The sequence below is a fragment of the Cricetulus griseus genome, chromosome 2, assembly GCF_003668045.3.
Source record: "Cricetulus griseus strain 17A/GY chromosome 2, alternate assembly CriGri-PICRH-1.0, whole genome shotgun sequence".
Classification (NCBI taxonomy): domain Eukaryota; kingdom Metazoa; phylum Chordata; class Mammalia; order Rodentia; family Cricetidae; genus Cricetulus; species Cricetulus griseus.
The window spans coordinates 410083696-410096536 of record NC_048595.1 but is presented as its reverse complement, the minus strand read 5'-3'; the positions used below and the strand labels follow the sequence as shown (position 1 = coordinate 410096536).

The 12841-nt window shown below is 39.9% G+C and overlaps 1 protein-coding gene across 1 annotated transcript in view; it reads right to left on the bottom strand.

Moving 5' to 3' along the window:
* Plcl1 (phospholipase C like 1 (inactive)) overlaps positions 1-12841 on the bottom strand; it is a 318390-nt gene that overhangs the window by 28300 nt on the left and 277249 nt on the right. The window contains exons 4-5 of the mRNA XM_027396911.2: positions 11661-11736; positions 9681-9790 (exon numbers count right to left, since the gene is read on the bottom strand). Of these exons, the coding sequence (XP_027252712.1) occupies positions 9681-9790; positions 11661-11736 (186 nt within the window). The remainder of the gene's footprint in view (positions 1-9680; positions 9791-11660; positions 11737-12841) is intronic.

Here is a 12841-nt window from a genome sequence, read left to right as displayed (position 1 = left end):
ACCTAGCACTGCCTTATCTACAAATGTTGAAATAGAAGTAAATCAATTTCTTTACTTTATATTGATAATTAGGATTTTGAACATCTGTGAAAGAGTGATTTTTTTTAAACACTTAGTCTCAGGATAAATACCTCACACTCAGAGTTGCCTTTTAGATGTACATCCTTTACTTTCTGAAGTTTAAAAATACTCTCTTCAGTATACAAAGAAAATGGTACTGGCACATGAGATTCAAGTTGTTGTCCTGTGCACGTGTGTGTGTATGTATGTGAGTGTGTGTACGTGTGTTCATGTAAGTGTGTTTTCCTAGAAGTATGCATTCTCTCTCTTACTACCCATCTTCTTCCTGTTGGTCAGTGGCAAGCTTTATGAGGCAGCTGGCTGAGATCACATGAGTCTAGGATTTGCCAGGTTGGGTGAGACTGGGCCAGCTGCCCCTAGAATCAGACCTTTAACTGGAGCCCCAGGATTACTGGGTTGTAGTCAACTAAAAATTTCTAATACGGCAGATACCACAACTACTACCAAAACTCAGACATTACTTTTAAAACTGGTGAATGTCAAAAAAACCCCATGATTTTATTTAAAATGAAAAGAATTTAAGTAAATGTAGGCTAGAGAATATACAGACCAATATACAACATTGCTTCCACTAGCTATTAGTCCCATTTGACCTATAAAATCTGAAATTATTGAGGTTGGTAAGTAAATTTTTGAGCAGCTAGATGGCTAGTAGTATAAGCAGAATGTCCTACAGCGTTTTTTTATTTCTGCATTCTGTTCTAATAATTTACTTTCACTGTAGAGCACTTAGCCTGTAGAATTTAGTTGGCTGTTATCTGTATTTCCAGGGTAGAAGGCTGTGACATGGAAGCTGACTTCAACTCTCAGAACCACTACAATGTCATCTGAGTGTCTTCAGTGCACATCAGCCTTGTGGAAGGCACACATAAACACCATTTTCTTTGCAAAAATTCCCATGGACCATGGGAACTATGGACCATGCTCCCACTTGGAAATTGCAATCTGGAAAAGACAGTTACAGGGGGCTTCAATGAAAGACTAAAAGACTGTCAACAGTAGACCTTAAGGCTTATTAGTGCCTTGTAGTGCTGTGAGAAAGAAAATAAAATGGCAGATGCCAGATGTAAAAGAAATAATTTACAAGTAGGGAGATTTACACAATTGATTAATTTAGTGACAAGAAGTTTAATGTACTTAAGAAAGGAAATGGAGTTAAACTATAGAAAAGGATTGAAAACAAAGTATTTTATGTTATCATGAAATATAAAAAGTTGTAAGGATGTTAGCAACCATAAAGAATGATCTTGTTTAAGAAAACCCAGGCCCAAAAGAGGCAAGAGAGTTTGGGAGCTTCCGTTGCATATGGCAAGTTGCAGATGTATGGACTCATGGTCCCAGGGAAGGTATTATCTAGCTTCCCATGTGGCTAAACTCTTAGATAATCCTAGATAAGGCAGAATGGAACTTGGGCCCAAGACTTCATTCTGCACGTATCATTGGAATATGTTTCCTTCAGACATAGAAGGATTCAAAGCTTTATTTAACCCTCTTAATGTTCACCTGTCAAGGTCAGGGACTTAAAGGCTCATCAACCATAATCCTAAGAAGACTCCTTTCTTCTCATGAGCCTGCTAAGGGACGCCTGGGAAACTTTCTCACCTCTCATTTATAAACCAGCTCAGGTCTGCTATTCAAAGGCAAAGATCCCAGGATTCTGCTCTAAGAGCTTGGGTCACAGAGGACAGCTTAGGGCTCTAAACCAAAGAATGAAGAACCGTAGCTATGGAAGGGTGGGTCTGAGGAAGACATGCCAAAGCAAATATGGCTTTTGAAAGTTAATGCTTGAGACCCAGCTCTGAAACACCCTAAGTTTCCCCAAGAAGTGGTGGCTAGCAGGCCTTCGGAGATGGCTCAGTGGATAAAGCACTGGCTCTCAAACAGGAAGATGCACGTTTGAATCCTCAGAACACATGGAGGCTGTCTCTGCAGCAGTGAGCATCTGTGACCCCAGATTCTATAGTGGGGTGGGAGGTTGAGATGTAAGAGTCCCCAGAATCTTTTCAGCTAGCTAGCCTGGTCTATCCAACAACAAACAACAAAAACAGACTGTGCCTCGAGCTGAAAGGCAACGTCCCAAACTGTCCACTAACTTCCAAATCTGTACCGTGATGATGACCTGTGCAGGGTTACTCACACACACACACATACACACGTCACATACAGCAGGTATGTACCACACACAAATGCAACACACAGACATATTACAAATAAACACAGCACACGCACACGCACACGCACACGCGCGCGCACACACACACGCACACACGCACCTGATTATATAATCATAGTTGGTCACATATGATTGTTCATGCCTATAATCCTAATCCCATCTACTGGTGAGGCTGAGGCAGGAGGATATCAAGTTTGAAGTCAACCTGTACAACCTGTGTTAAAATAAAATTTATAAAGAACCTAGGCTTGCCTATCATGTATAAGGTCTTTGTCCAATTTTCAAAGTCACAAAAATGATTTTTTATTAAAAAAAAAAACTTGCTAAAAATCAGTGAACAACAACACCGGTCAAGGGGAATAGAAGGAGCTGGATGTGCACTTAAGAACCTGAGGTCTGGTCCTTTATTTTGATATTTTTGTTGTTTCCTTGACTTTCCTCATTTTGAGGGCACCTTTCCAAAAGTTCAGGGCCATCCATGTACTCACATGTGAGGATGGGGAGGTGATGCAGACTCACCAGGGATGGCTATGGATGTAGACCAATAAAAAAGCAAAGTGATTACTTCATTTCTAAGAGAAAGGTGACTACTGGGTCTATGCGACTGGTCAAGTCACTTGGCCCATGCATTCTGTTTCCACTAGAAAATATAGTTGTGAAAACACGGTGAGTGAGCTCCTTGGCAAATAGTGTTAGATGAGAACAACTGATGGCCTTTGTGCTCAGTAGGAATATGCTGTCATGGTAAAGGGAATACTCCCTTGATACAGAAAGAACTGTTAACACATGCTTTTATTACCAGGGTGCTGCTCTGGTGATACAGCATGGTTACTGGCTGTGTGGGCTTTGGGGTGAAATCCTTGCTCCATCACTTACTAGCTATATGCCCATGGGAAAAGTACTTAACCTTGTGATCCTCAGTAAGATGACAGTAATAACAGGAACTTTATGGAACTATTCTTAAAATTAGTTAGGATGCAATGTGTAAACTATAGGTCTCTTCACTGTAAGCACTCAATGACCAGAACCAACCACAAGGGAAACATGAGCACCCCACTTCACACACAACAAACACCACTTTGAATGCACTAACTCACCCAATTCTTAGTCTACAGGTGTGTGATGGCTATTGTTGCTGTCAACTTGGCAAAATCTGGAGTTAACTAAAAACTCAAGCTGCTGGGCACACCTGTGAGGGATTTTCAGTTAACTGTACCATTTGGAGACCTACCCTACCTAAGTCTGGACCATTGTCGGTCAGAAGACTTTCTCTAAATCTGGGTCCACCTTCTGGTGGAAGCCCATGTAAAGGAAATAGAAGGAAGAAGAAAGAAGTCTGTCTGCCCTCATTCTCATTGGCAAGTTCATACAGCCTGTTGTGTGATATTCCTTCACTGGCATTAGAGTCTACTTCTTCAGGATTCTGGTGTATACTGAAAACCAGCTGAGACATTCAATCTTGTAGACTCAACAGTTAGCAAATAACAAATCCCCCATATGTATAAGTGGCTTCTATAAGAGCCTAGAACCCTACCCTAACATGACATGCATGCAATCATACATACATACATACATACATACATACATACATACATACATACATACATACAGCATTTTATGGAATGATTTAAAGTACTGTAACTCTCTTCGTACCTTCACTCAATCTTTCAGAGATAGGTGGATGTCTCTCCTCCAACTTCTTTTCCTATTAACTTATCGTCTTGTTTCCCTTCTCTTACTTCTCAACAAATGACCAAAACCTTCAAGTGTGTTTTCTGGCTCTGTTAGAAAACATATTACAATACTGATGTCCCTGTAGCTTCCTTTATGTAGCAAAATTTGTCCAGAGCTTTGAGGGTCAGAAATCCTGTGACTAGGTAAGGGAAACTGACTAAGTTAGGAACCAAGTGCTCACACTGAAAGGAGGAGAGACATCAGCTCCAGCTCTTACCAGGGAAAAGTAAAACTGCTATTAAGACAGAGCAGGAGCTCACAGCAACATAACCAGGAAGCTGAGCAGAAAGAGCAGGAAGATGAGCCATACATACTTAACCAAAACCTATAAAATAGGCTCATTATATGGTGCACACTGACATTCATTAAAATAGAAGATGGAAATCTGTTCAGGGAAAAGTAAATCCGTGATAGGAGACCCCACTAACAAGGCTATACTTTGATTCATTTTTTATTTCCTGTCTGTCATTCAGCTAGAAACCAATGGAATTTATGGCTAGGAAGGTGCCACTTTCTGGACCTTTCCTTCTCCCCGAGTCTCGAGTGATCACCTGTCACTGCTTTTCTTTTATGATAAAATATTTGTCTTAGTTTTAGATGGCTCTACTTTATCCTGCCAAGCCTGATAAAAATTCATAGATGTTTTAAAATGAAAATACAATAAAATTTAGTTCCTTAAAGTATCTAGCAGGCCAACAAAAAATAATAACTGGGAAAGCTCACCCTGGTTTGTGTGTAAGTCTCTGATTTAGTGTTATAGATGTGACATGAGTTTGGAGAAACCATTTTCATGTTCCAAGAGTGAGATCACTCTGGATGGAGCCCAGGCCTTTAAATCAACTCTACCTCATAGCAAACTGCCCTTATCAGTGATAAGGACTTTTGTGAATGACAGTCTTCCAAAATTCAAAACAGTATGTTGGCTCTGTAAGCAAAACTGTATTTTACTTTGGGAAATCTTCAAGAACAGCAAAAAAGTTCCCATTGTGATAACTTAATATCCCACTAATAGTAGAAGAGTTGTGGTTAGATGCTTGTCTCGCCTCCAAAACTGATGTTGACAACTTGATTCCTAACGCCATAGTGTGGGGCTTTAGAGGTTGATTAGGTCATGAGGACCACTCTCATGGATGGGTTAGTGCCTTGTAAAAGGGTTTGAGGGACTAGCTGCAACTTGTTCTTCCTTGCCTCCTGCCATTTGACACAGCACTTACCACTAAACTGCTAGAGGACACAATAGCCAACCACCACCTTAGAATCAGATATGGGGCTCTCACCAGATCACACTACCCCACTAGAGGACACAATAGCCAGACAGACAACATATTAGAATAAGATATGGGGCTCTCACCAGATCACAAACCTGATAGTGCCTAAATCTTGGACTAAATGACCTCCTGAATAACAACAAAAGACATTTTAAAATTAACATTTATAAATTACCCAGTCTTGGGTATTTTATTACAACAGTTCAAACCAAAACACAAAACCCATTTCAGAAGGACACTATGGAGAAACAACAGATGGAAGAGACTACTAACATGTGAGGGAAGAACAGGGCAGAGTCAATGTGGTCCACTAGTTATAATGAAGATGAGTCAGGGATTGAAACATAAAACATTCATCATTGCATCACTGCAATGAACATAGTGCTGTTCAACTTTTTTTAAAGCCAATGTCCCAGTCCACCACTCCATGTTGACAACCCATTGTCACTGGGCACATTTCTCATTTCCTCCTGTTTTACTCTGACTTGGTAATTATTCTGGATTTAAATGTCCTTAGAAACACAAACCCACATATAAAACTGATATTGATAAATCCCCATTCCATCCCCCTTGATATTGGAGAGTATCTGATTTAAAGAAGTATAAGGAGGCTTTACACTAAGCAGTGGGAATTTTATAGGTGAGCCCCACCCACCATTGATAAATGGTATGATTGATTACGTCTTGCCAGGGTGTTTATTACTAATTTATGCAAGTAAATCTACTGAAATGAACTTAAATATAAAACAGCAGTTTATTAAAATTTAGAGTATCAGTGACAAGATTGGAGACCATCAGCTGCTAAGCTCTCTGGGTATGAATACAAGGTCTAAAGCTTTACAGGGAAATCTTCCTTCTCAGAGGAGAGCCAAGAGGAAAACGTCTCCTCCAGGGCCAGAGCCCAGGCATCATTCTCTTAACCAATAATTCAAATTCCTAAGATGTAAATTTCTAACTCTAGCATAATGGACATGCCATTAATAAGATCACTCATCCCAATGAGAGACAAACTGTAATATTTCCAACGAAATTATTGATATTTGAAAAACTCCACTACTGTTGATTAGAATTCTGTACTCGGGCTGCAGTGCTAGCAGCCAGTGCACAAGCGGTAATTACAGAAAATCAATTCTGTTTTAAAAGATCTGTCTTGGAGTGATTTCCACACATTTGTTCAGTCACATCTAGAACCAGCTCCTGTTATTAAAGCAAACAAATATAGGAGTGAACTTAGGAAACTAAGTGGGCACACATCAGGAGTTAATACCAAAACAAAAATAACAACAGTGATCCAGCTCTTCGAGAAGTCTCACCTGGAAAACTAAGCAAAAGCACAATGCCATACAGTTTTGTGCATTGAGAATTGGCTCTTTTGTATATTATCTCACTTAACTCCTCATGAAATCATGGACATGAGCATTATTACCATGCTCACAAACACTGAACAAGCTCACCACCATCCAGCAGCCTACACGCATGTGTGCTTACCCCTGCACAAAGCTATCTGGAGACATGGATGGAGTCTTATAGGAGGTAGTTCAGAGTAACAGTCAAGATTACAAGTAACCAGTTAAAAATCTCCACTTTGCCATTTACTTGCTATGTGACTCAATAATGAATGGACACCTCCCTTAGCCTCAATTTCTTCATCTATAAGATACAGAAAGTTGGGCTGGAGAGATGGCTCAGAGGTTAAGAGCACTTACAGCTCTTCCAGAGGTCCTGAGTTCAATTCCCAGCAACCACATGGTGGCTCACAACCATCCGTTATGAGACCTGGTGCCCTCTTCTGGTGTGCAGATATACATGGAACCAGAATGTTGCATATATAACAAATAAATAAAATCATAAAAAAAGATACAGAAAGTCTATCAGGGTAACATGTGATGTTACCAGACCACACAGCTGGTGAAAAGCAATGGAGGGAAGATATATTATATATATTATATATATATAATATATATATATATATATGTATCGATTGTGTATCATATATACACACATATATGTTATAAATATATGCATGCATTTACCTAATATGAGTACCTAGTTGTGAGCATTGGTCTCAAATGCTGAATCATTAAGCATATTATAAAACTATATCCCCATCTACCCTTCCCAGCCTATCCCTGGAGGCCCAGTTAATACATTCTTGATTTTAAGATCTCTGAGCACCTTTTTTGATGATTGGCCCTTCAACAAGCCTGCTGCTCAAAAGGGGGTTATAGTAATTTCAGGGTGCAGTGTTATGCCCTAGGGCCCAATTTGTTCAACTTTGGGTCACAATATAATGTAGTCCTACATAATGGTATGTGGGCATTGCACTCTGAATGCACAACAACAAAATAATTTTTTTTAAAAAACCTCCAAATCTTAATAAACGAATGGTCTTCTGGCAGCACCTGACTGTGTCTCCTGACTTCAAAGCAGCCTCATTTCTGAACACACAATATGCATGCTTGCACTGGGTATGTCATTACGTTTGTAAACACTGCCTAAAGACCTCAGCCTTTATTTGAGACTATTCAACATTGTGTATTGTTTTCACTGTATGTACAAAATGTTCTGTCCTTATGGAAACAGCCTAAGTATCGAAAACAAGGACTGGATGTTTCCATTGTCTTTCTTCAGCATGTAAATAACAAATCTGTACACTTTTGAACTGTTTTGTTTTTAGAACTATTGATTTTTGAAATTGCTGTTTGAATTGATAATTTGACTTCATAAAACAATCATTACATGAATTATTATAGCTTGTGATCAGAACAGAATTTTCTACAGTTTCTGAAATGCCCTAATCATGCTTTTGCCTTCTGTACAAAACAAAGTGTCTGCCTTAGCATTGGTGAGAATAAAATCAAAATATCAGAAACACTGAAGATGTTCAAATCCTCAGTCATGTTTTTTTTGTTGTTGTTTTTTCGAGACAGGGTTTCTCTGTGTAGCTTTGGAGCCTATCCAGGCTGGCCTCAAACTCAAAGAGATCCGCCTGCCTCTGCCTCCTGAGTGCTGGGATTAAAGGCATGCACCACCAAAGCCCAGCTACTCAGTCATGATTTAATTCTTTATGTAAAGGCAAATAAAGATACCCATCTCATTAGTATATACATTTTGTTTTGTCTTTAATAAATGGTACAATTATATGTTTTATAATTGTTTTAAAGTAAACATCTTTGTGTTTATTATCAGTAAATGATTTGTATACCTGTTTCATATACCTATATACCCAGGGTGACACAAAATTTTCCCAAGCAGAAAAGACTTAAGAATCTTGAGCTAAAGTTCTAGTGCACTCTTCTAATGTTATAACCCAAGCCCACAAATGATGGGAAAAATGAAGCCCATCTTTACCACAGCCTCAGGCTGCTAATTTTATGGGGCCTAAGCCTGTAACTCTTGTATTATCTGTGTGCTATCAATGCCTACCAGATATCTCACACAGTAGAAGCTAATAAGCACATATGGACTGGATTTCTAAGAGACATGCAGGATGTGTCTTACAGCTCACTTCACACTGTCATAGAGATATGAAGTGGCTCTGCTGGAGCAGGTTCAAGACAGGGTCCTGGGTTCAAACTTCAGCTGGACCATTAATTACTGAGGGACCTTAGGTAATACATAAGATGCCAATGCCTCTAGCCCCTCGCCTGTGAAATGATAGCGATAGTGACAGGGCGGTTGTACTAAAGTATTATTCCATATAACTGCCACTAAATGGCACTGAACACAATAGGCATTCTCTAAGTATGAGCAATTATTAAGTTTTGTTTATGGTTGTTTTTTTCCCCAACGCAATTCCAGAGACAGTTTTTCTAACCACATAGGTCCATTCTCCTTTCCTGTAAGAAAACATAAAACATGGCATCCTCACTTCAAACTCCAAAATTAATTTGCAACAGAAAGCAAATTACAATGTCAAGACATTGGCTTCCAAAACATTTTCAAAAGAAATGTATTTATAGTGCCTACTCTTAAAATAAAAGTCCTAAGTGGACCCAGATATTCTGTAGTGTGAGGTTGTCCAAATGTCTTATGTTGGAATCCTCCCAGCAGCATTAGTCATGACTTTACACAAATGAAAACAGCCATATTGACTTGCAGAAGTCTTCTCATAAACACATACTCTCTCTCTCTCTCTCTCTCTCTCTCTCTCTCTCTCTCTCTCTCTCTCTCTCTCTCTCTCTCGTCAATAAAATTAGATCCCACTCATGTGCTGCCCTGAGCCTCCATCATGAACATCATTGCCCTATTAAGAAAAATTAAATCACGTTCTGCCCAAGCTTTGTCTCCCCATCACGTACAGCTGAACATGGCAATCAGGCCTCTCCTGGATTAAAATTCAAACTACTGTATTTAACTAACGATGCTTCTCCCCACCCTGTAGAGGAGAGGAGGCAAAAGGGGCAGTGAGGGACCTCATGTACCTTCAACACAGTAATGTTCCAAGCAAAGCTCTCAATTGCCTTGTTGAGTTTTCTTCCTTTCAAGCCTTCCTTTGCCCCCAGATTATGAAGTTCTTCATGGAACTCCATCCCTTTGAAAAGAACACACATAAAGAATGTTAGAGCACATTTCAGGAAAACATGTATTTGTACCATGAAAATATTGCCAGAAAAAAATATAGATTCACATTCCTGTTACCTCTCATAATTTTCTAAACCCATGAATTGAATTCTTTGCATTTTATTCATCCCATGTAGAAGGCATCTAGGAATAAGTGATATAGGGTCTCAATTTCATTTTAATCAGCCTGGATGCATTGATAAACGCAAGAGAAATTAAGAGGCAAAGCTCCTAGCAGATGTTACTGACCTTACATATCCTTTTCCTGGTTTTTGTGTAGAAGGGTGTAGAGTGTGGTGGTAACCTCATGTGAGTACATGTATATCTTGCTTAAAAGCAGGCCACGGAGCCCATACAGGTAAAACAGTAATTAGAAGATTTGATCCCAAATGAAAAGACTTTAAAAAGCAACAATCTTAGGAACACCCATGTGTTTTATATTTGGGAGTGGTCTTTCATGTACTCTTTGGTCCACCATTCACTCAAGCTTGAATGCCATAAACAACATTGCTGTCATCTGTTTTTGCATCCTTTCTCTCAGAACTTTCAAGATGAGAATCACATTCACTTATGGACAATTTGTTCCATCTTTGGAGGGCTGGAGACTGACCCTGAGCCAAGATCTCCTTTCCCAGAGCTTACAGTCCTCAGTGCTAGCTGGCCTCAAACCAAGGAGGTCTGTTGTCTTATCCAAAGTCCAGTCCTTTATATGTCTAAAGAAAGATACTGGATTAAATCCCCTTGGATCCTCTCTGCACTGCAGTGAGCATTCTACCATTTGTCTGCTTACTGGTAACTCATCTTTCAGGATGGCATCCAGGCAGGGCCACTGGACCAGCCAACTTTCTGGATTTGAGACAGCTGTATCTCAGAATGGACAGTGTCCTAACTGGGCTTGAAGCAGCTCATGCTGGGTAAGGGTTTGCTATTATTCTCCTTGTTCTCATTGCCTTGGACTGTAGCCTAAACCATATTGACTTTCCAGGTACCTGTGTAACAGACATAGCCCATTAGAACCAGTGGGGCACAGTGTGGACTTACATTCTAGTTCACCCATTCACTAGTTCGGTGAGTCTGAACTCCCCTTGGGACTCACAGGGTTTCACTCTCCTCACTGGTGAAATGGTGAGAGAAAGTCTCATTCAGATTGCGGTGACAATCAAATGTGTCAATGCATATAAAACTTGCAAAGAAGTGGCTGAGTTCCTGTATGCATTTGGTTTTTAATTTTTGTGTTTTCTTTCAATTACAACATCTAAGGTTGCTTGCTGGTCAGTCTAGCACCAATTTGCTAGTCTGTGTTGGTAAGTCAACTCTCTTGTGTGTTAACAATGAGACTTTGGATCATTCACCAGCCTATTCCAAGTCCCATCTATAAATGGGACATCGTGCTTAGTTGTCATGGTGATCAGGTAAGGTACTACATGGACTTCAAACATAAGCATACTGATAAAGCAACTGTCAGCACTGCCCTCTGTCTCTCCTTCTCATTATCACTGCATGGGTGGACAGAGGGGCACCTGGATCCAAAAAATGAAGGCTGAGTGACATGAATGAAAGTGAGCATAAACAATCATAGGTGGATATGGGACACCTCCCATCCTCAAAGAAAGAACAAATCTAAAATGAGAATGAGGAAGAAGGGCAATAACACAGAAGTAAGCAGGACTGTGATTCAAATCCTAACTATGAAGTGGGCTTAAAGAGCCACATGAAACCAGTTTCCCCTGAAAACTATAGATGCTGCATGAACTGTATCAATTGTAAGTGGAAGAACAAACATTTTTTGAAGCTGCTATGACTTGTCATTGTGGTTTCTAAACAAAGTAGAAAAAAATTACCTGCTTTCTGACACTGTGCAATCTTTTCCTGCACTGTGTCTGCCATTTCTATGAGGACCCGGCTTTCTTGAATCATCTGTCACAAAACATCAAACAGAAGTTGTTAGAAACCCTTGAACGAGCTCATTGGGAAGGCAATGTTTAGAGAGGCTCTCAAAACACACCCAGGAATGAGGGATCATCATGAGAGATGGGGAGAGATGGGAAATCTCTGTCCCAGGCACCAAGACAAGTGCCACCTTTCTGACAATGGCCCCAGCTGTGTAAAATACCAGACATGCAGTGGGCACAAAGTAATAATTGTTGAATAAATGAATACAAATTATAAATTAGTAATCAAAACCTAAAAACTCGTGAAGGTTTAGACTTAATCAAACTGTTGATTTACATTAACACCTTCAATTTCCATGGAGTGGTGCCCATTGTTGTGGTGCATGCCTCTAACCATAGCCTGTGGAAAGCAGGATCACGAGAGTGACTTCAAGATCAAAGGCAGCCTATTTACCTAGCAAAGGTCAGTCAGGACTATACAGTAAGTTTCAAGTCAGCCAGGGATAAATAGCAAGAAAGAAAAGGAGAGACTATTCGGACAAGAGAAACATTCACAGAGGTTGGACAAACCCCACATTTAACATAGCTGAAGCATGTCACTACTGTTGTCTGGATCTTAACTGTGCCCCAAGGTTCATGTATTAAAGGCTGGATCCCTAGGAATGTGCTGATAGCAGGTGGAGAAAACTTCCTGAGACATCTTCAGGACACTGGAGTATAATCTTCAATGGGACTATGGAATGGAATCCCTTCCTCACTTTCACTTCCAGCCATGAGGTAAATGGCTGACCCTGCCAAGTGCCCTGACTTTTGCCATGCAGCATTCCACTAGAGACCAGTAATCAATGTGTCTGCCTCACCACGCAGACACCTCTAAAATCATGAGCCCCAACAGACCATCTCTCTTTATAAATTGATCTCAGGTATTTGTTATGGTAACAGAAATCCAACGAATATATTTACATACTTTTAAAAATATGAATTTTAAGGCTTAAGGAATCTTAGATATAACAACCAACCCCTTTCTTTGGTAGATACAGAAACTATAAGGTTAAAACTCCTGACCAATGAAAGGAAATGAATTAATGATGGAACTAAACTCAGAATCTCCATTCCTGACACACAGCCTG